The 24165-nt window shown below is 38.8% G+C and overlaps 1 protein-coding gene across 7 annotated transcripts; it reads right to left on the reverse strand.

The window, feature by feature from the left end:
• Positions 1–2803: 2803 nt before the first annotated feature.
• Positions 2804–23343, reverse strand: LOC106154867 (uncharacterized). 7 transcript variants are annotated; one of them, XM_013529392.3, is made up of 2 exons: positions 23063–23343; positions 2804–5713 (listed from the first exon to the last, which is right to left on the reverse strand). In XM_013529392.3, the coding sequence occupies exon 2, from the start codon at positions 5682–5684 to the stop codon at positions 4509–4511; it is 1176 nt and encodes a 391-aa protein (XP_013384846.1). In that variant the 5' UTR covers positions 5685–5713; positions 23063–23343; the 3' UTR covers positions 2804–4508. The 7 variants fall into 7 exon arrangements, with proteins under 7 accessions (XP_013384846.1, XP_013384845.1, XP_013384844.1 ...); XM_013529391.2 differs by lacking the exon at positions 23063–23343 and adding an exon at positions 17740–17975; XM_013529390.2 differs by lacking the exon at positions 23063–23343 and adding an exon at positions 16565–16893.
• Between the last annotated feature and the right edge of the window lie 822 nt (positions 23344–24165).

Genomic DNA, 24165 nt, shown 5'->3' on the forward strand with positions numbered 1-24165 from the left:
CGAGTATTTAGTAAACTGACATGTAGTGGAATTGCCTCAACCTGTGATTAAAATTTCACTTTAATGCATTATGATCTTAAAATTATACCGAGTGAGAGAAAAAAATACTTAAAGAAATTAAAAACCAGTCACAAAGCTTAGGCACTGTCTCAATGTATATGTTTATGGGACCAAAGAGCAGGGGGGTCCAAATGTTTATGTATTAATATTATGCCCTTTGGCAGTGAGGACAGACGTTCACTTGAATGTCATTTTCACAAACCACAGTTGGGACGTTTTCTTTTGACTTATCCTTGGTGATTTTTCACTGTGTTGTGCAAAAGAAAAGCCATCTATCACCGACTCAAAAAAACTCATGGCGACCATCCTCAGTCACCACCTTATAATCGCTTTCTATGATATCGTTCCCTCCCAGCACATCGTCCAAATAACTACCTGTGAAAAAAATCGTCAGCATACAGCGCCGCTTTGACACTACTGATCTCGAATTCTAACGCGAAATAACGCATATAAAATCAATCTCCAAGCGGAGGAGAGCGACCCAGACGAAACCTTGAGACAGGAGGCCCCCCGTAGCTAGCTCCGCCCACCGTAACAGACATCGGACAATAGAGAGGCTTGCGTGTAATCTCCTTCTGTTATAACTCCTTGCCTTTACTTTCTATTATGTTTCCTGTTTTAACGTGGGTTATAATAACATACATTATTCTCTTGCCTATGATGAAGTGTCGAATAAGAACTTTTCCTCATTAGCGAAGGAAACGGCTGTTCAGTTTTAATTGAAAATAAGAACAGCGACGTTGCGTGCGGATGCTATTACAGTAAGGGAGGGACCGTCAGATTTCTCTGTCACATTGTGAAAATGTTCTTGTTCATTTTGTGCATGTTCAATACCGAAAGACCTCACTACAAAGAAAAATAACAATAGAAAAAACAACTCGTCCCCGACTGCACTTCCAGGAGATAATGTTCCATTTGATTAACACTAATTTTGGTTGCATTTCGTTAATTGATTTTTTCGCTTGAAACGTTGTAGCGTGTTGCTGCAAGGAAATTGTGAACACTTTAAGATAAGATAAGATAAGAGTAAGATAAGAGTTTATTCAGCCATTAATATATAAATATAAAATTCATATAAAACGGAAATTGGACTGCTATTCGGGTTACAAATTATAAATAAATAAATTATAAATTTCCATTTTTGTTGTTAAAATAAGACACAGCAGATGGGTAAAAACTCTTTAAAAACCTTTTAGATCCCTTAAAAGTTAAAAGCCTGCAGTTGCTCGGTAAAAATTTAAAAAGCCCATGTGCGGGGTGGGTATAGTCAGACATGATTTTCTCTGTTTTTGTTACTGATCTATTAGTATAGATGGCACCTAGAGAGGGGAGTTCCAGACCGATGATTTTGCCGCACGTTGATGTGACCATATCTAGACGCTTGCGTTCTTCTACAGTGGCCCGCCCATACCATACTATGATTGCAAATGTTAATATACTTTCTATAACGCATTTGTAAAAGTTTGCTAAAATCATTTCATTTGAAGTAAAATCCTTCAACTTTCTTAAAAAATATACCCTTTGCCTCGCTTTTTTTAACTGTTTGTCTATGTGGTCCTTCCATGTAAGTGAGCTATTGAATTCTACCCCCAGCAGTCTAAAATTGGCTACTTGCTTTACTGCAGTGCCACTGATATGAATGGGTTCTTTCACATTTCTGTTCTTTCTGAAGTCAACAATCATTTCCTTAGTCTTCTCTACATTCAGTAACAAATCGTTGTCTTTACACCATTGTACAACTGAGTTGACATCGTTTCTATACCAGGTCTCATCATTATCACTTATTAAGCCAATTAAAGTGGTGTCGTCTGCAAACTTCACGATGCAATTACTCTCATGAGATGAAACACAATCATACGTGAACAAGCTGTACAGACATGGTGACAGAACACAACCCTGAGGCGCACCTGTATTTAAAACCACAATATCAGAAGTACTTGTACCCACTTTCACAGCTTGTCTCCTGTCTAATAAAAAATCTAAAACCCAACTGCATAAAAATGAAGGAAATTTCAGTTCGTTTAAAAGCTTAGCATAAAGTTTTTGTGGAATAATGGTATTAAAAGCCGAGCTGTAGTCTATAAATAAGATCCTTGCGTATGTGTTTTTCTTATCTGCGTGTTCTAAAATGTTGTGTATGCACATACTAAGAGCGTCATCTACGCTTCTATTGCGTCTATATGCAAACTGAAAGGGATCAAGTGTCTCTGGTACGATGGTTTTAATATACGACAGAACAAGTTTCTCTAGAATTTTCATTGGAACTTCATTAGAATTTTCATCTTTGAAGTAATTATGGTCGTTATTTGTTTCAAATAGCTAGGGCGTTGACGAAGATCAGGTTTCAGGGAGTTGTGAACTCTGCACGTGCACTTTGAAATGGTGCAATAAAAAGGGAAGTTGTCAGCAATGTCAATGCGAAGATTTTCACAGTATGGAATCGGGCTCAAAAGCGATATCAGACGCCAAGATTAACAAGAAATCCCACCACGTGCAGAAAACATGCATTAATTTAATTTAAATTCAACTCGTCTGGTAACCCACGGTGGTCCATTCTAGTGCCCGGTTTTGGGTAGTTCCCGTCTCAGCACACGTTCAGGTTAAAGTTTCTTTTTCGTTTTTATTCTCTTTTTAGTTTCGATCAAGACGCAGCGTTACACTTAGCGTGAGCGCGTGTTGGAGTGCACGTGAGTAGCTTCTGATGGGGGGGGGGGAGTAAAAGCATAAACTTTACGAAAACGACTTCTTTATAAAACATTTATCCCAACTGATATAAAAATGTACAATGTATTTTTACGTACATTAGCAAAGTAAAAACAATATGGTTTGATACCAAGCATGTATAGAATGGGACAATCGTCACATGATCATTGCAACGGCTACCTAGCTGATATTTTAATTGTATACTATATACTGTGTATCGCATCCCTTTTGCATTTTCGGTATCACAATCTAACGAGGATGCGTTCAAGATGTAAATAAGAAACCTATCCTGATACAAAATGTATTTCAAAACAGAATGCAATGATGTAACCATAAACTGAATACCAGTTTGTGAAAAAAAAAAAACATTTGCTTAAGACGTTTGGAAATGGAATGACAAATACACGTCTTCAAAACCTTTATAAATCTGTAATGACAGCATACAATAAAATTTGTCAACTGAAGCGCCTGGTGCACGTGTTATGAAGCCGGCAAAAGGTATATAAAAGCATTTTTGCAATTTTCTGTTTAACTTGCAGCTTATAACTTGGCAATAAGGCTTTGATGAAAACTTTGCAGGCTTATATGTGAATATATTAACTGGCAATACATTTAACAAAACACTAAAACTGGCAACAAGTGTCCACATATGTTAAACAAACTGCAGATATAAAACATTGCAAAAAGGAATCTGCAAAAACTGCCATTGCAAAATTTAAAGTTCATTATAAGATAAATGCATCTTTCAATAATTTCACTTCTTAATAATTTCTTCTCGGCTGATTAGAAAACATCAAAATTTTATTCATGATTTTGACTGGTAATCATCCGGACACGACGTAAAAACCAATCCTGATTTTAAATGTCAAAATTAGTACACATCACAAAATTGTACATTTAGCACCAAACAACATATAGGCTACGTGTATCACTATTGAGGTTTCGGTTCTTTACTATTATTAGTAGCTGCCTGGTGTTGCTTAATTCAAACATGGACTACACGTGAACAGTATCTTATCGATAAAAAACACCTGCGCTGGCGGACAAAGCTCAAGTTTTCACGTTCATGACGATGGGTACTTTCTTATCTTAGTTCTAATTGCATTGATAAAAAATAAAGATCCATATATCTTTAGCATTTCTCGGGATTGCATTACACCTCAGATTGGAAGTAGTATAGTTAACATATAACACGACTTAAACCCCATGGGTATATTTTCCTCATAGCTCAAGGGATGTAGGAAGGGTTTTGCGTAGTAACAACTAACGTGACATATGGCATAATTCAACTAGATGAATACTAAAAACAAAACTGCCTCTAATACGCCTGATGCTGCACAACCTTTGGAAAGCTATTTACATATATTATATGTTGCACCTGACAACATAATTGCAGAATCCCTTCATGCTAGAGGCTTTGTTGCGTTTCAAATGTTTCTAATTACACGTACAATATTCACAAGATTCAACAGGCTATTTTGTTGCAATATTTCTACAGTGAGGTCTGACAACTTATCTAGTTGTCACGATCTCCGCAGAATAATCCTCTGAGTTTCAGAGGAGCATGCATGTTCTACTGAGCCTTTTTTTACTATACGTAGAGAATTTTATAAGCGTCTTCACCCCCATAAAGTGTCATAGAGATTAATAAAAGTCGCCATATCTGACACCAAGAAAAGCCTGATGTCAATTAAAAAAAAAACACAGCAATACAGATATATATATATGCTATTTTATACCGTGCCTCACGTGGCTAAAGGTATCACAGTGGCATTGATTAAACCTGTGCTGTTAGTGTTGCCGGTAGCAAACCACATAACGACTTGAAAGAATAACATCACAACTATTTTGGTAAACCAGTTGTCTTGGAAATAGATTGTTTTTGTGGTAGGATTAGACACGGGCCTGAGGGTGGCACTCCCTGAAGTAGGGGCGGTGGTTGTAATACACGTCAGGTCTTTCCCCGTTAAACTTGTGATTGTTCTCCCTTTCAGTTCCTCTGGCATTGCGCAGACGATAGTGGCCTTCGTTGCCATGGGGAGCGTCGAGTCAAGCACCCATTTTAAATCGCAATCGCAGACGATGGGGTTCTTATTTAAATTCAACAGAGAAGTGCTTTTCAATCCAGAAAATTCGTTTCTGGCAAATGTTTTGATTTGATTATTCTGTAAACTGTACTGAACATCGCCTGTGACTCCTCCAAAGGCGCCAGCCTCCCATCCTTGAATACCACAATTCTCCAAATTTACCTTCTTCACATTGCTCATTCCCATAAAAGCGCCATTCCTTATTATGCTTATATTTGAGCGGGAAAAAGTAAGGAAGTCGACGTTTGATAAACCGAGGAAAGAGGCGTTGGTGAGCTCTCCCAAGTGCTTGTTGTCGGTGAGGATGAAAGACTGTACATTAGACAATTGGTTGAAGGCACCTGGGTGAATCTTGCGTAGCTTTGTGCTGCTTAGATACAAATAATCAATTTTACTAGATCCCGAAAAGGCGTTTGGCTTTATTTCTTCTATAGGATTATCTCTGAGATGAAAATAGATCACGCTCTCTATTCCGCTGAGAGAGTGCGGCTCCAGCGTCCGGATGGGATTCCCTCTGAGGGACAAACTCGATAGCTCTTTAAGTCCCATGAAAGCCATCGACTCGATAACAGATACATTGGCATATTCTATGGTTAAGTCTTGGAGTTTCGGAAGATTTGAAAAGGCGTGCGTGGGTATAGTAGTTATGCGGCTTCTGTCTAAATTAAGTGTCCTAGTGTTGGTGGGTATATCGCTGGGAATGCTAAGGATATCTTTACAGCGCACAGTGCTGTCGGCTATGCACTCACATCCGTTGGGACACCCGTAGATCAAACTCCATGACTGGACAATCACATACACGAAGGTACTTAGGAGAAAACGCACGCTCGCCATCCTGGCTAACCGATGTCGCTTCTTCCGTACTGAAATGGTGAAAAAAAGTGAAGGACATAAATAAACAGCACATATTTTTCTAAAAGTTAAATGATCTAATTTAAAGTTAACATTTCACCCAGAATAAGTTATATTAGAAAAGCACTCCGAGAGCGCAGACCTCCGCCAAGGCAGCGATTTTTTTATTATTATTGATTATTGATTGATTATTGGTCACCACGAAAAACTCATCACTTCCAAGTTAACCCATTTCCCACCTACCCTGAAAATTTCATCAAAATCGGTCCATAACTTTTTGAGTTATGTTGATTACAAACAAACAGACAGACAGACAGACAGACAAACAGGGGTTTAAACATAACCTCCTTGGCGGAGGTAAAAATTCGCTAATTTCGCGAAAGATTAGCCCTAAGGCATGATACCTAATATCATGAAAGCAGAATTTAATGAAGAACTACACTGGTCACTAAACGCACTTCAAGTAGAACGCGTCTATTAGTCAGAATCAGCAAAACAAACTCCCCAGGCCTTTGATTTAAAGTATTGGGATTAAAGACATAAAACTAGTAGTGACTATCACTGCGCTATCTGCCGATGATTCACACGCCCGCGCAGTACTGTAGTGCTTAGCTTTCCCTCAAACAGAGAGCAATTTAAACCACAATAATTTCACCACTCCGCCTTCGATTAAAAGTGACTTTTAACGACAGTTACTCAACCTGGAAATTATTCACTTATATTCAGACCATTCATTTTTCACGATTATTGTGATTGCCATCATGCTTTCTCGCGACCTTACATCTTTACCAGTGACATCTTCCTTATTTCTAAGGTATCAAAATGTCAGGTATTAGCCTTTGGCTGTAATAACCATACCATTACAATAAGACAGAATTCAAACAGTGCTTTAACGCCGAGGGTAGGAAATAGAACACCTCATGTAGGGATCACAGGCGACGCACTGTGCCGAGACAACCTATTCTACTCGACTTGCCACTTGCCCAAAGGCAAGCTGCCTAAAAACAAGGCCAAGAATACCTGATGAGATACCTTTAACTATGGAGGTAGCGGCAGAAGCTTAACTTTTCTTTAAGTAATTTTTTCAGTGCATAACTCACAAATAACAAGTGAAGCCATTGAATCAACTATGGAAATATTGAACTTGAAATATGAAATGAAATTCCGAACTGTTTACCAAATATGCTCCTTCAAATCTTTATAGCCAAATATGGATTAACGACCCTTTACCTGTACTTCTAGGGTAGCTCTTTTTTTCCCATATTTCAACGTACATACAAAAACCGACCCCACTCGTCAGGAAATTTCTTTTGAAATTAACCTTGAGCCATGCAATTTTATTTATCAATTCAAACACCTTCCCTTGAAATCAAATACCCATTTAAGTGAAAGGTTCCACTAAAATCGGTTCAACTACGGGGGCGGAAAGTGACATGCCCCTTTGGCAGATGACATCTAGACCTAATGTGACGCATGGAATTCTACCTGGGCATGACTCTGGGCAGTGACTCAGTTTTCTGATGTTAACTTTAATAATTCTAAATAAAATAAAGATAAATACCTGCCCAATAAGAATGCAAATTCTATTTTAAAAATGTATGGGACTTCAGTTCCTTCAGCTGGTATCCTTATTTTACTCTACCTGCCCAGGTTCACACACAAGAGAGACACATGCAGTGCTTTGTTACCTTCTATCCCACCTTTATACCTGACTATTTGGTTCGCCTACGGTTTGAAAAGGTATGTTAACCAAACTATGTATCCTTAGTACACTAAAATCTAAAATTTTCCTACTAAAATCGGCTAAGCTCTACAAGTTTGGCCTTAGCAAAGCAATGGAGATAAACTCTGGAAATCACAGTCACTGCCTACCTGTGCTCTACCTGGCTCTATACCTTGTCTCTAGGGCTAATGAGTTATATAAAGCTGGTTCACCTTGGCTGACTTCTACAAAGCCAGAGAAGAGAGATGGACACGCTCTGATTAACGCAATAAATCTTCATAACGTTTAACTTTTTTCAGCCGAATTAATAAAAGCAATTCGCCCGACTTGCAGTGAATAATAAATTGTACAATCTAGGCTTATCTTTCAAAATCGAATACTTAGGAGATTTTGTCATTTTTTTCTGTGTTAATCACAAGTAATTTTCGAGACGACACTCCTTCATCACAAGAAACTTATATTGCTACTGTGTACCTTTTAATGGAACTTTGGCTGACGGATCAAAATCAGAAACTTATTCACATATGCTGACTGAGTATGTGGGATACTCAGTCAGCATATGACGTAATGACGTTAGGTATGGAAAGTTCATAAAAGTTTTTTTAACTCTGAAATTAAAATGCTTGTTAACTTTTAGTAACACCTGATCATATGCACCCTTTACATATCTGTGGATTATTTTCAAATGCCCTAGGGCTGGGGACGATTTTTTTTTTTTTTTTTTTTTTTTGACAACGTTAATATTTTTCAAATTATTAATATTTAAACAGTAAATAATATAAGTAGAATATCCAACATCTTTCTTTTCGATCCCACGTCCAAAGAACAATGTACATTTGATAACATCATGACATACCAACACGCACTATACCTATTTGCATTTCACATGATATTTTTTATTGTAAATCATCCATCACTTACAGCTGTTTATGCTTTACCCCCGTGTTATTATTTGTCACTTAGTTCGGAGAAGAGCAGCATCATTGTACATATATTCTTTTGGGATCATCCATTAATTGATCAACACAGAAGCCTGCTAATATCCCCAATGTCTCTTTGCCCAAAGAGTGGGCGTGTAGTGATTGTGATGCGCCTAAATTGTGTGTTTATGGATCTTTTTTCATGTAAGTCAGCCTTACACACAGACACTGAAAATGAGAACACGCTAAACTCTAAACTAAAACTAAACTAAACAGATGAGTGTCTCAAAAACAAATATCAAGAGGTGCAAGAAAGAGTCTAGTATGTCTCAGTCACTTCATACATCTATTGATATTTTGCCTACACAAAAATTAACTAAGGCGTAGTCATCGGCTAGTATCTAGTACGCCGGCCTTCGTGCCATCTCCGAAGAGACTGACTGCGGTTATTATGGCTGACCACTAAGTGTCCATTATAAGTTATAACATTTAATCATCCCCCACATGATGAAGGGTCAGTACACAGTGTAAATTAGAAATTATAATAAGGAAACACGAAAAGTAATCTGGTACCGCGCGTCCCTGGATTGCGACGCATCTCCCTCCAAGCGTTGAACTGCTACAATGTATGTAATAATACCTATGGCATTTACCTTGAAGGAGGGCGTGGAGGCGCGCAAGGCATTTTTCACGAAGAAATTTTTACTTTATTTGGTTTGTAGTAAGCGTTGTATTCCACAGCTTCATTTATACCCCCCACCCCTACAGCACCGAGAAAAAAATTCTGACGGCAAATTTAGGAAATAAGGATATATGCAATGAAATCAACTGAATAAACTTGAAGTCAGCGTTGGGTCCTGCAGAGTGAACCAAACATTTTTTGCAGCAGTTTACTTTTCTAAACAAGCGCAAACACTTAACACAATCTGAATATTAGTTCTTGAACTCCATTGTTTTTCTATTGCAAATTGAATCCAAACCCCCCAGGTATTGCAAACCAATAGACAAGTTCATCCGTACTACCTGACAAGCGCCATGCCATGTTACGCATCTATGAGTAGCTGCTGAAATATTGACACGAACTATGCGGGTTTCTATAATTTCCTACATCATCTGACAGGTCACACTGTTATTACCCTTCCAAATGCCAATCACACGATGTTCTAACTTACCAAGAGACTTCATAATCGTATCGGCCTGGCAATCCTGTTTCCCCTACAGTGGCACAGTCAAAAATGAGCGCATTCCAGATCTATGCATCTATTGCATTTGCATTTTAACTACGCCATTTCGATATTCGATTACATACTAGGGGACCCCGGCACGAAAAACAGTGTGACATCCACAAGTTTCACCTGCCGGTCTAGTGTATAATTAATGTTCACCAGTCAGACATAGTTTGATTAAATCTAATGCACCAAGCACATGTACAATTAAACATTCAGCATAGAAGAACTCGGGCAAATGCACTTGGCCTGTTGTATCTGCCTTCAAGTAATGACTTCTCCCCTGCAAATGGGAGTATTCCGTTATCTTATGAGAAATGTTCTCTGTTTAACAAAATAATGCTTCAGCTAAAGAAATGGTATAAACCGATACCTGACATTGTAATGTAAAATACTCATGTAACGCATGCCTCTTTATCCGTTTGGAAATTCAAGTAAACTATTTGTGTTCATAAACTTGACAGAGTACTTGGGTTTCATGGTGTAAAAGAGCTTTTTCCTAACTGTTACTCAATACTAATATTCTTATATACCTTTTAACCGTTTGGCTTACTCTAACCACACAAAATACTAAATCACAATTTCAAATAAAAAATGAAAAAAAAAATTAAAGAAATATGAGAAATCAAGAGAAACGGAGAACTGAGAGAAAGAGAGGGGCAGACGAGGGGAAAATACAGAAAGGTGAAGAGGATAAGAGAAATGGCTCTTACGCGCCCCGTTTTACTTGACTGATTCATCGCCATCTGCTCAAGTTTTTTGTTTTGTGACAACCTAGGACCCAAAATATCTTCTCTCCTAGGAGACAACTAATGTGACACTGTTCTTGCGTATGTCTTTTAATCCAATCAATGAAAGTGGACAGACGTTCTGTGCAGACACTTCTCAATTATTACTAACTTTGAAGAACCAGACATTGGTTAATAATTTAAGACCCCATTTCCAGAGATTAGATCGATTTACGTTAGATCGACCTAACTCCCTGGGGATTCACGCTAAATAGCTGTCAGCCGGGCGGACACGAAAGTTAATATTATCCCCTTACAGCTTGTAGTAGGCGGGACGGACATTTAAGTCGGATTATCTGAAAGTAATCTAGTGAGACTCCCCGCGGGGATAGATCGATCTAAAATCTATGGGAATAGAGCCTAACACCCCATTCTCATAGATTAGATCGACCTACATTGGATCGACCTAACTCCCTGGGGGTTCACGCTAAATAGCTGTCAGCCGGGCGGACACGAAAGTTAATTACCCCTTATAGCTTGTAGTAGGCGGGGACGGACACTTAAGGCGGATTATCTGACAGTAATCTAGTGAGACTCCCCGCGGTGATAGATCGATCTAAAAGTTGTGAGAACAGAGCCTTAGACTCACTCGTCAACTATGACATAAGGACATCTTCTCAGTCTGTGAAAGCGACTATGCTTAAACTAATGGTGTGTGACGTGAAGCGATACCTGGGCGCTCTCGCACCTTGATCACTGCGACGAGACTGTCAGGAGATCTTGGCCTCTCAGGCCTTTCTCTCTAATAAATCTTGATATGATATTTATCTTTGAGATGTTGGACGTCGCTGTTATCACCCAGTTTTATTATCGGATCATCATTTTCTGAGATAAAGAAAATGGTTGTCCTCTTAAGTGATGGGAGGACTTACATTGATTCGTGTTGGTATTTCCTAAGCAATTTGGCTATACACAAGTGCTGTGACTCATGCTTGAAGCCATATCTTTTCTAAATATAAATAAATGGCATTCCTATCTAAAATCGCCTGCTTTTGGTCATCGTGTATATTTAGCAGATTTTATCGAATGAAAATTAAAGTTTCTGTGAGCATTAAAATATTGCCTTCAACGTTACAGCATACCATTCTTGTGCTATGAAACTGCAATCTCATCACAGAAAACAAGTTTACATAGGCCATTCGCTGCTGACGTGACGACTAATCTTACCTCAATATAGCAATTTTAGTGTTTTGGAATTGTTTTTTTCTTTTTCCGCAACAGTACCAGAAATGAACTCTCTAAACTGACGTATTTCTGTATGGATGGACAAGCAAACCTTCATTTCGATTTCCCGATAAACATTTAATGTATATGCCAAACGTTAAACATTCAACGAACCATAGCTATAACACTAGAAAACACTAAAGTAGATGAAAGCTCGCTTGGTTTGCTTTGTAAGATAAATTTCCATCTACCTGATAATTTCAACCTACATATTTTTTAAGTAGCTAATGGAATCATCGATGCCAATTTTGGGAGACAAAGGCCGTGTTTACTAGCGACGACAGTGACGACACAAGACGACAAGTTAAAGTAAGTCCTGTTGTAAAAAAAACTGTTAATTTCGGGTTCTGAACACTTGGCCATGTCTTTGAATTTTAAATGCCTAGATTTCATTGAGATTCTTGATTTCATGTAATGTGCAAACGGAGAACGTTAGTTCTATGACAGAAGAGAGAAATAAAACTCTCCAGTATACCACGCAATTTATTGAATCAAAAAAACACACATGTAAGTTGTTCGATAAGACTTTGAACACTTGATACAATATGCCTTCACGCGTGAACGCATATAGCATGAACATAGAAACCAGCTGGGTTTTGCAATATCAACAGTGAAACTCGTAGGAATCAATAATGAATCCCAGGAAAGACCATTGTTCGGGACACCACAGAGCAAACATTGGCACTGTCCGTTTGAAAGACATGTATAACGTTGAACTCTGTATACATGTCGGTTTAGATAAGGGATGTTTACTCTTAACTCTGAAACGTTTCAAGACGAAATACTTCAAGTTGAAGGAGTGCAGTGAAAGTATACTCTCTACCAGGGTGACAGATTGATTTTTCACAGATATTCACAAATATGTCTCTAGATAAATAGACAGTCATTTGGCTGTGTGTGGATTTTTCCGTTTTTCCCTATATAACCTGCCACCCTGGAAGAGGGTAGTGAAGGTACATCACAGGGATCGATGCAGAAGATAGCCCAGAGACATAGGGTTTCCATAAAAGATTGCCTGTTTGGTATGTCTAACACGGCGTGAAATGGCCGTTCCGCCACCGGGTAACGCAATATCGATGCTCTTTCATAATCAGGTATTGTTTTCATTCAAGGGTAAGAAATTTCCTTGATATTTTCAGAGTGCCTTTTGTGTCTTTTTCGTTTTTCTTAATTGTAAATCAATTAAACTGCACCCATTAACCGCAGTATTATCCCATGTTTTGGTGATGCCAAAGGCCATAATAACCCATAAGTTTACGACGTATTTGCCAAATATTAAGAAATCTACTTTTCAAAATGGTCGTAGTAATTTATAAAGTAATAAGGTTTAGATACAAACATATTAATAATTAGGAAAAAACTGCATGACAGTTGCTATCTTTATTCATAAAGTAAAGAATTACGCAAGTACCTTATTCTAGGTAACAACCAAGAAATTGACTGATGATATTCAAAAGACGATATGTATAAATGTTACATCTTGGCAAAACTTTTGACACGTAAAACATTTGGCAACGGGTGTATACTAAATGCATGGAAAGACGAGATAACCAAAGTATCTTGTGTGTCATAGGGTGGGACTTCGTTTTGGTTAAAATAGCACGACACTGCACTCTTGTTACAGTGTCCTTACCAAGTTTGGTACCTCTATCTCACACTGCTGTTTTGGTTATTTACTCATCAAACAGGACATTGGCATAAAGCACAGTATCTGTGGCACGGAACATCACTCCAAATTCCATAGATCTTAGATTTTAAAAGCACTCAAATGGATCAAGGATTAAACCCGCTTCCTCTTTCCAGCGCAACGTCATTTATTTCTATTGTGTCATACACCTTATGGAGAGATGTCAAGAGATCTTTGAACATGAGTATCGTATCGATTGTTGAATTATAGGAAGCCAAGTGCATGACAATGATACATAACTGAAAACTTGGAGAAAAAAAGGAGAAATAAATTATTTCTAACTTCAGGGTGTTGTCATGACTGTAAAGTTTTAAAATGTGCATACATCAAGGGCGGGTCTAGATGCACAAGGGGAGGACATTCTCTGCCTCTTTGCCCTCTCAGTAAATCGCTTAATACAATACAAGTAAACGGTATATGTACGATTTCAACTCGGATTTTTGTACCCCTAGGCCTACACCTCTCTCTGTACGCTTATATATGTGCACACCCATATTTACATTATTCACTGTTCAGTTTGTTTGGTGTTGAAGCTACCGTATATAATCTTATATGCGACAAGTTTTATAAAGTTTGCCAACCCCGAGGCTGCAAATCACGCCATGCATCAAAACAGGGACAAAATCCCGATCAATTAAGGTGAATACCTCGCGCTGCCTAATTAGAAATCAATGGCGACTGGATTAAGATGGATTGGATTAAAGCCCCCATCAGGGACCACTGACCATTCATTGAATTATTTACACGCTGGAAAACCACAATATTGAACAACTATAAGCACAAAGCAAGGGAAATTCCGTACCAATCTAAAGCCATCTAGCTGCATGCACCCCGAATTTTATTAGTGTCTGCGCAGATCAGTCCAAACTTTTTTCCAAACCTTACCATACCAAGGAGGTCCAGATAAGCATAAAGAATTGAATTTAACTTATTCAAAATACAATAGACACTGAAACCCAGGGTACGAGCAAGTTTACAGAGTATACCTGATCCTCTTTCAGGATTACCAAGCACCTGACTGCGTTCATAATGACATACATACAACAGCGAGTAACTGTGATAGTTACAGCTCATGTTACCTATTGAAAACACAGGTCATGATTGCTATATCTCCCAGCGCTGCTGATGTTTTTGATGAATCTTCAATCTCAGCTATGAATAATACATATTTCTTAAACGCTAAATGATGGTTTATCACTAATCCCCAGGCGACCTCCATAACACAAGGGGCGTGGCACTCGGGACTATAACACACGTGTCTCCGTCAAGCCCTAACGTACAAGAACACTACCCTTTTTTCTAAACACATGCCCCTGTTCATTTCCATTTGCAACCAAATCTATTTTCTGTATTATTTAAACAGATAATAAGACTACAAAAAATCATGCCATTCTTGAATGTGAAGGGGACAAATATGCGACCTTGACAATTTCCCTGTAGGCATTTCAACCAGTCTGTGTCAACCACTGTGTTTAAATTCTAATTTAGTGTCATAAGTTGATAACATCTCGGTACGGGGTGCAATCATGGTACCTTGCCAGTGCCGTCTTGAGCTCTGTAGAGAGCACTAATCATTACTAACCATTGTCCTTACTTTTTCACGGCATTTGACTGCATTTTACCCCTTAAATAGATCCTGTTTGAAAACACATATTTGGCAGTTTATTAAGTATACAAAGGATTTCCTTCTTTTTGAAAGAGCACCGGTAGTTCACGAAGGGAGAAAGAGTGGGTCACAATTCACTTTTATTCTATTGTGTAAGTGACAGCTGGAAAATGCTGATAACTAAAGAGAATCCGGATGCAAGGACAACTAACAAGTTCCTCCCGGAAATCAGTGTAACCAGATTTAATTTCGCTCTCTCTTCTCCCTTTCTCTCTGAACCCCGTCTCTCTCAGTTTTATTACTTCTAGAAATCCAGCATATATTTCAACAAACAACGTACCACCCAGAGCAAAACTATTTTGCAATAAGAGGAGCCGTGAACCATTAAGATGATTGCATTCTACCGTGCTAATATTTGTCTTCGTTTTTTTAATTCACATTCCCAAGAGCACCCCGCCTCATATGGCGACAGTTGTCTTTTTGCTGCGACATCTCAGTTTTGTGTAATATCTCCTGAGTGTTTGTGTGTCCGTGTGTGTGCAGCCTCGGGTTGAGCCAAAGCAGCGACTACAGTGTGTCACGCTAGCACTAGTGTTCAATATTGAAGACAAAACAATGGAGCAATACTTAAGGTGTTATTAAATAAACAAAAGTGAAATAAAGAATTGGACTGTTGCCTTGCATAAATGTTTACTCCATTTACCGAGATGCTTTTACTTTTTTCCTTCACAAATGAAATGAACCCTTTCCTTAACAAATGAAATATGTTATGAACCTCACGCGACACCGTTTATTTGTCTACAAATTAACGTTTGTTTATTTGTTTGGCCGTCAACAGAACTAGGCAAGGTGTTAGAAATGCGGGTTAATAGCACCGATCCTTTGTTCTCTCACCTCCTATAAACAATGATGTACTGTAAAATCATTGGATTTGGCCATAAGTTTTGATTATCTGCCCATGCTTTTTTATTCTGCGCAATTACATGTTAGTCAGTAACTTTTAATGACTCTATATACAACCATCTTAACTATACAAACATACCCGACCGAATTTTTATTGAGAGATAACACGTTAATATGCCAACGACAAAAATCAAAATAAAGGAGAGGAAGATTGAACGGTTTTCAATATAAGGAATCCGTTACAAGGACTCACAATTCTCTGAACAACTAAATCAGGTTTTATCGTGACGTTTCTGGGTTAAAACGGTTAAGATATTGATAGCGCCGTTAAGGACCATATGGCGTGTAATAAAACGTAATAGGGTCAAAACAATATTATTACATGGTGTCATCAAGAAAGAACGTACCAAAATATGATGTTATTAACGACTCCACAAAGTACATTATAAAAGATGAAGTCTAAAGAACCAACCCCTTACACTCTTGATTTCATAGAAGAAACCCATTTATCGAAGACATGTTACGCTATCCTAACTTCAATAGATGAAATCTCTTTACTAATGTTACGCAACATTGAGAACAACACATACAGACGATGTCATACATGTCGATGTCACTCTTTACACTACTTCTCGCCTATAAACAGCTGAACAATTCGTCTGCTGCGAGATAAAATCAATAGACCTACGCCCAGGATAATACTATACATTATCTGATATATACGATACAGAGTTTTAACTGAAACTGTTAAACTGAGCAAAAACAGACTAGGCACCGCACATTACCTTTTGCCATGTTTCTCTGCGTCCGTCTGGCGCTGTTGTGTCACACGTTTATGTTTACAATACCAATCCTACAATACAGTCATCGGGGCCCAGTCGCGGTTTGCCTTCCGTGTCAAAGGCAAGCTGGTAAACGATGTTAAACTTTCGCCCTGATCGATAACGGTAAGTGCGATTAACAGAGCGATGTAAATGTAATCTAACTAAACCATTTGAATGGATCCGTCAAGCTAAAAATACATGTTTAAAACTGCAGACGCTCAGGGAAAACCGTTGTCCGTCCGCCGTTGTCTCGTGTCGTCTGGTCGATATGCTTTTGTACCGGAAGTGGTGGGGAGCGGTTAGTCACTACTTAACTTCATATAGGCCTACGCTTTGCGGCCTTTTGTGGTTTAATGAAACAATAACGTTTTATTGTCAGGAGCACAAGGCTTTAAGTGGGGATTGGGGAGGGGTAGGCAGTCAAGTGGTAGTTAACACTTCAAGGGACGCAGCATGGTGTCCGCTTAACCTTGTTAAGATTTCGAAGCACGGTACAAAACAACGACGGTTTTGAAGTCACGCACTTCGTGCTAATAAGAAACACTTAGGTGATTAGAACTATACCGTGGCGGTTTTCAACTCCTTTCTTTTGAGGTGCACTTTAATAGATACACATCAGGGCAGGGTTTAATTCAGAACGGGGTCACCTATTCATTTGAACTTATTATGAAAATTGCCCATGCAGGGATACAAATTAGGGGACGTGAGGTCCGTAGAGTGGATTTGATGAGCTACTCTGTCCTCACATACAGGACCATAGCAGATAATAGGACAACAACAAAGGTATACAAACGTCTTTGGACGGCATCAATTCACCGTGAGTGCCATTGTCCACAGCCTTAACATACTTGACGAAGCCCTGTTAATATCCATCTACCTGATTATTGCATAACTTCTCAATTCTAACTACCGCTTAGATGCGCATCTGTGGACACACCGTCTTTTCACAGCCGCGTGATATTCAAGTCAACAAGAGCTTGCGAGGACGTACCAAAGCCCAGACCCACACCAAATCGTGCCCATGAACTGTGTTTTATACTATCCACAGTATATACTATGCACAGTAATAAATGGAAAACGACCAAATACCTAGGTATCTGCATATCTATAAAAAGCAACAATGAACAATAACATACCTGTGAGCATATTTACAATATACACGCTTTCCAGACCCGCCCAGCGATCAGTAGCTTTCCTCCCCAGCTTTTCTTTGTTTTAGAGTGCTTCAGTCGTAAAATTTCACCAGACCATACACATAATACAAGGTGAACCAGACACCGCCGCGCTTCACATTCAGAGGGAAAGTAGTTAACGACACTCTCGCTGCACGCTGTCAAAGTGAAACAACGCGTCGGAACCCCATCCCCTCTCATCCGTCTCACGAGATCAGAACCACTTCCCATAACAATCTCGGCTCACCAGGGGATTTTAAACACTAAGTGATGTTTTTGTTTTCCTTAACAGAGAAGCCAGTCAAAAAAGGAAAAGACGTGGTGTAAAACAAACAAATTATTTAGAGAAAAACAAATATTTGCGTTGCACCACCAAGAAAGCCACCCGTGAATACACCTGTATTGTGACGATGGGACCAGTATGCAAACAAATCCAAGACCGAGTTAATAGACCGCGGAATCGACTGAATGCCAGGAATAAAGCCCCAGTACGGGAGAACGGACCGCTGTCAATCGCCTTTCTGACCTACGCATCAATGGACTGGTTTGCAGAGTGCACTAAGCCGCTTTGAAGTCCTTTGCCCGAGGATTAGTTACATTAATACAATCAGTGCGGAAAGTGAGCTGAGTTAGCACCTTTCTGCAATGCAGCGATTGAAACATTTTGAATAAAGGCACTTTTTTTTTTAACAAAGTGGCGGGCTTTGGGTTCGGGACACAAGTGTTAAATATTAAGTATCGTATATATTCAAGGTGTATATATTCAAGTAGAAAAAATGTGCCTGTATTAACATAATACTTTGAAATTGTCGTTACCTGATTGTTCCCCATATATAAGGAAGGCTTTTTGTATTTATACACCACAGCTCTTTTTATACTGATTTGCCGTTACATACCAGTGTGTGTGTGTGTGTGTGTGTGTGTATCAGGCCCGTAGCATCAATTTCAAAAGGGGGTTCTTTTTCTGAAAAGTGGACCTTTTACCATGAAACCTTTTTGTACCTAGATAAAATTATATCCAGAGGGACCTTCTTGCGACCCCCCCCCCCCCCGAACCCTCCCTGGCTATTTATATATCATATACGGTATATGCTATGAGATCTGTACATTTGCACCAGATGAGTTTTTGTATAAGCACACAGCGGCAGAGTACGCATCTGCGCCATATACTTCGCCTTTTTGTCTATCGATTCCCTTTGTCTTCAGGTGTTACTCAGCTATAAATAATAAACTGAACAAATATAGTTCTCAACACTTTGGGAATAATTATATTGGCAACTCTGTATAACCATACAGTAAAAAAACTGTGCAATCGACACAGCTAAACTGACTGAACCCTGGACCTTTCAATGCTCTGATGCCTCATCTCCGCAATAAGGAATAGTCTCGTGCGTCAACTTAATTTTCTTAAGTAATATAAGCCATTAATCATCACCGTGTCATCACTGATGAAGAATTTCAGTGCTTATCAAGTGGATAGCATTCAACTCCATTTTAGGACACAATCTACCTGTAAAATACACAAAATAACTGAGAACGCAACCGTATGATCTAATCCAGGTCACCCTTTAAAGATAACTCGAGTAGTACGATTCTGCTAGTTGCGATGTATCCGTGAGTTTACACTTGGACATAATAAGGTTTACATGTCGCAACTTATTAACGTTTCTAATATATATATGTCATCAAAATGCTTTCTGCACAAAAATACAAACTGTGTGATGCAAATTATATTTAAAAATGTAGCCATTACGTGTCAGAAAAAAGAAAAATATAAACTTAGATATGTAGAACATATCTGAAAATGATCAGTTCGGTTCGATGTATTTAGATAAAATTCTCATAAACTGATCTAATAAATGTTACAAACGTAGAACACACCAAACAACGTTGTTTTCTGTGTGTGTGTGTGGGGGGGGGGGGGGGGGGGGGCTAGGGCACTTAACGCGGGGAGCAGATGAACCTCGCGTAGTTGACAGGCGCTCTGTTCGATTGCATGCTGTATTGTGACCCAAAGGCATGTCAATGCTGTAGCTTCCACAACCTGTTTCCTCTAAGATAATATGTGTTAATCATGCCTCAATGATGATCATAATAGGTTCCCTCTTTTGTGAATTGCTCGTGGGCACAGTAACAGGCATTTCCTTGGTCGCTCCGTGCATTTATTTGGTCTGCATCCTATCTTTACAAATGTTTTCGTAAATTATATAAAGATTGGGCTTGTGCTGCTGTTAATATTCAGTACTAGTCTTGCTTACTGCATAGTGTTAGGGCAGTGAACGGTGTAGTGAGGTTGTGCAACACGTCGACCCTAGTAGGCTACAGGTTATACCATACATGTACTTCTGTGGTTATACCTAGTAGTTATCTATTGTAAGCGAGCATTACACCCACCGGAAAAAAAGTACTACATCTCTTCATTTGTCCTGTCAAATAGTCGACATTTTTTTCGAACTGATTCTACTTTGAGTCAATAGGTGTATGGAGGAACCGGATTATCATTTTACCTGAGAAACCAGTCGACGTGTAAGAAAATGATTAACGTTCGCGATTTTTTTACCAATGAATTACACCCACACAGTTGAGTGCCCCACCCCCTCCCCCACCATAAACCCACATCCTCAGCTGGATAACTTAACTGGCATGTCCCGTTGGTCTATTTTTGTCTTTTTAAAGGTACTGTTCTATTTTAAAGTTCGCTGCATATATACCTGCAAAGGGTATGTACTGTTTTGCTACATTCACAAGCTAAAAAACACCTGTTTCCTGAACACCCGACGCAGCTGTCATCGGCATTGTTGGTATTAAACTTGACAGTAATAAGACCACCATCTCGTGCTATCGAAGATGCATAAAAGAAAAAAAGTAAAATACGTCTTGCTTGCTAGGGAGGAGGTTATTAAATGTTTTGTGTTCAAAAGTATATTTTCAACTCTAGTGCACGCGAAAAAATATTTAACCACCCATACTGGGTCGCCCTATAAAACCCTTCGCCTCCTATACTATCCGATTCCAACGACCTCACGCGTCACATGTCGATTCATCTCTGAAGCGGGTGTTGCTTCTTGAACACCGTGGTTCCAAAAAATCTCTCGAGGCCAGTTGAGGCTGTAGGCCTACATTTGTTTAATTGAAAAGTGCCATAGTGTTATGTGGCAGTTAAGTGACTGTGGTATAGTACACTCTGAGGGGGACTATACATGCTGTTGTAATTGTTGATGTTGTTGTTGTTGTTGTTGGTGGTGGTGGTGGTGGTGGTGTGCGTGTGTGTGTGTGTGTGTGTGTGATTTTCATTATGAGACCTTACAATTGACCATGGGGAGTTTGTATCTAGTGTTGCAAGAAGTTATAACTTCTTGAGTGTTGTATCGATATATAAGAACGGCGCATTTCCTTACCCGTTTAAAATCACTTATACATTGTACCTTCCATTCATCTTGTGCATAACCTCTACGTTCACATACAAACAAACACAGATAACCTTTTTATAAGTGAACAATATAATATTTTTCTCCTCCTATTTATCATGTCTGCAGGCTAGGCTTGTTCAGACGCTGAAGCGGGTGAATCACCCTCGCGACGTGACAGTTTAACCAACGCCAGTTTAACGGATTCATCGTTAATTAAAGACCATTATGCACAATTACTTCGCCGCCTCTGCAGCAAAAATTAAAAGCGTGAAGAAACTTCTTACATACACAATGAAAAACTCACTTAAGTGATCATATTATACAGAGAACCAATTACGTACGTACGGCATACATAGACACATTTATTCAACGATGCCCATATATTCTTCACACTCTGTATGTTTCTTACACTTCCGCTATTGAAATGATTTGACAGCAGAATAACAATATTTGGTATGCTACAGGTACCTCGGTCGCGCTGTGGAAACCTATTATGCAGAGATATAAACCAAATTGATGACGCGTTGAAAGAGAGAAGACGCGACCCTGTCCCCGCCGCCAGCATTTATAGTGACTGTCTGTTTTGCAGACGGACACCAGCAGAATTTCCATTAATGATAAATTAATACCTCCATTTTAATCCATGTTTGTAATTTGGGTCTTAATTGTTGTAAGTATACTAATTACATTATATTGCTTGGGAGCTAGAATGCTAAATGATAAAAGATAATGAAAGATTCTGTAACACACAATAAACGCACCCTGTGAACGGCGTGTCATTCATTCACCACTGAATTCTGCTTTGCCAGAGCAATGGATTTCCAACTACAAATTCAGAGCTCTAAATTTCATATCAGTTGCATTCATTTATAATTCACACTGTCCTCATGCTTGCCGAATATCCTCTCATAATTAACTATATGTCACAATTATGAGTCAATAGCCTATTCTAGTAATAAAAATGAGGTATCTGTATTCTACCCTGTCAAACTGCAAAATAACTTAGGGCTTTCCCAAGGGCTTCTCCCATAGGGTGCCCCTCTTTGCCCCCATGTATTCACACTTTCGCACCCCCGGAGCACCTGTAGGCTAAAGCAAAATTGCATTTAGAAACATTCAGACAGTTATTTTATACCGGGCTCCAAAACATATATGCGTCAGACCTTATATACTATTTATTACCAAAAGAGCACATGGTATGACAGAGGACATTTCACTTAGAGAGAAGTCTATGCAGTAAAAACTATATACGATGTACTAGTATATGGATATCATAACAAGTGTGTGATCCTTGAAATATAAACCGGCTCTCGATTATCCAGGCTAAGGAATAGCAAATACAGGCTCAAATGAAGTTTGATTTTGCTCGAGGTAGGCCTGCTGTTGAATAGTAGGCCTATACATGTATATAGCCTAGTGTTTTAATACAAACAAGGAGTCCATATGATTTTAATGTAGTTATTAAGCCTGTCGCAACTCTATTAACGGTTACCTTCACTGTCAATGCTGACACACAACGGTGCTGCAGTGACAGAATTATCACACAGCCATATGAATTGTTGGCATTATTAATATTCCATTTGACCCAATTCAGAATTTCCATGTGTGTCATCAACTTTTAAAATTTGTTGTTCTGCAGGACCGCCTTGACATGACAGTGCATTCAAAATCAAAAATGATTGATCTGTTTTTGAATAAAAGAGACTTGGATTTGCTTACCTGAAAAGAGTTTTAAACAGTTGGATCTAACTCCATGACCCAAACAGAATTCCCACGAATGTTACACAGATTGCACAAAAGCAAAACTTTCAACAATTATCAAAATAATATTTTCTCAAGTTGGCCCATGAAGTATGAGATAATACAGAAATGCTTACCTGGTCAGCGATGTAGACGAGTGGACAGCCGTATACAATGTATGGAGATCAGTACACAAACGCTGTTGACAGGTGTGTGACACTCGGTGACACAGAGCAACCGGTCTGTGACAGAAGGCTCAGCTGCTCTGATCACGGAATTCTGCGATCTGACCACAAAAACTACCCTTTTCTGCTAGGCGTTGTGCTTATATATGATCTGAGGTACGAAATCGTGTAAGATGTAGCCTGTGGAAAGTTTCACATTCAGTTTGCCACCTATATATTGATACAAGTGTCTCAAACTGCCGTGACTCATGCCCAAGGGAGACTATGCGGGTAACCTTACAGGTCTCAATGGACTGATAGTTATGATGATGGAGTGATGTGAAAAAAAGCAGGAATGTGTCATCTTTATGCGGGGTACGAATGTTGTAAAAAGGATGCAAGAAGTTAGGATCTACATTCTTCCGTTTGAGTTTAACAACAGGTTTACAATATCTTTATAATTTTAAAGTTAAAACAACATGTTCAAAAGAAATTGTATACGTGACAGAGATAACGAAACAATAACGGACACGAAGCATTTTAAATAATTTGTAAGAAAATGAAAAACAGAAGACTGAGATTTCCTTTATTTTCCAAAGATATATAAATCGACTTGCTCACTACTAAGATTACTTAAAAAGCTTTGCCATGTCTCACATATCATTTGCTATAATATAGTTTCTTTATCTTTGAAAATAACTGCCATAAGTTACTAGTTAAAAGGATTTATTAATCCTTTTTCAATATGTAATGTAGATAGCCTTTAGGAATTACTATAAACGCCTACTTTTCACCACAGGTACGTTTGATGTATACAAATTGGCCAACCCAAGAAACCTGTTAAATATTTTTCTTGATCTGAATTACTACTGCAGTCGAGAAGCTATCATAATTGTAATCGGATCCCCCCTGCAAACGGGTCCAATATTGTGCGTATTCTTTCACATTCTTTTATCACTTGTGCAGTTGACTTTAAAACCAGATTGCACACTAACAACAGGTGATATTACAGCAGGTTTACCAGGTTGAAAGTAAACCACACCTTAGTCACACTACACGAGACAAGTAACCGAATA

Source organism: Lingula anatina, chromosome 3, assembly GCF_051362555.1.
Source record: "Lingula anatina isolate TDL-2025a chromosome 3, LinAna3.0, whole genome shotgun sequence".
In the NCBI taxonomy this organism is placed as follows: domain Eukaryota; kingdom Metazoa; phylum Brachiopoda; class Lingulata; order Lingulida; family Lingulidae; genus Lingula; species Lingula anatina.

Excerpts from the sequence above, each read along its gene's own strand:
- LOC106154867 (XM_013529388.3), bottom strand. The coding sequence starts at position 6,978 with ATGTACGTTGAAATATGGGAAAAAAAGAGCTACCCTAGAAGTACAG. Across the intron at positions 5,714-6,932 it reads GAGCTACCCTAGAAGTACAG|TACGGAAGAAGCGACATCGG; the intron begins GTAAAGGGTCGT and ends TCACCATTTCAG.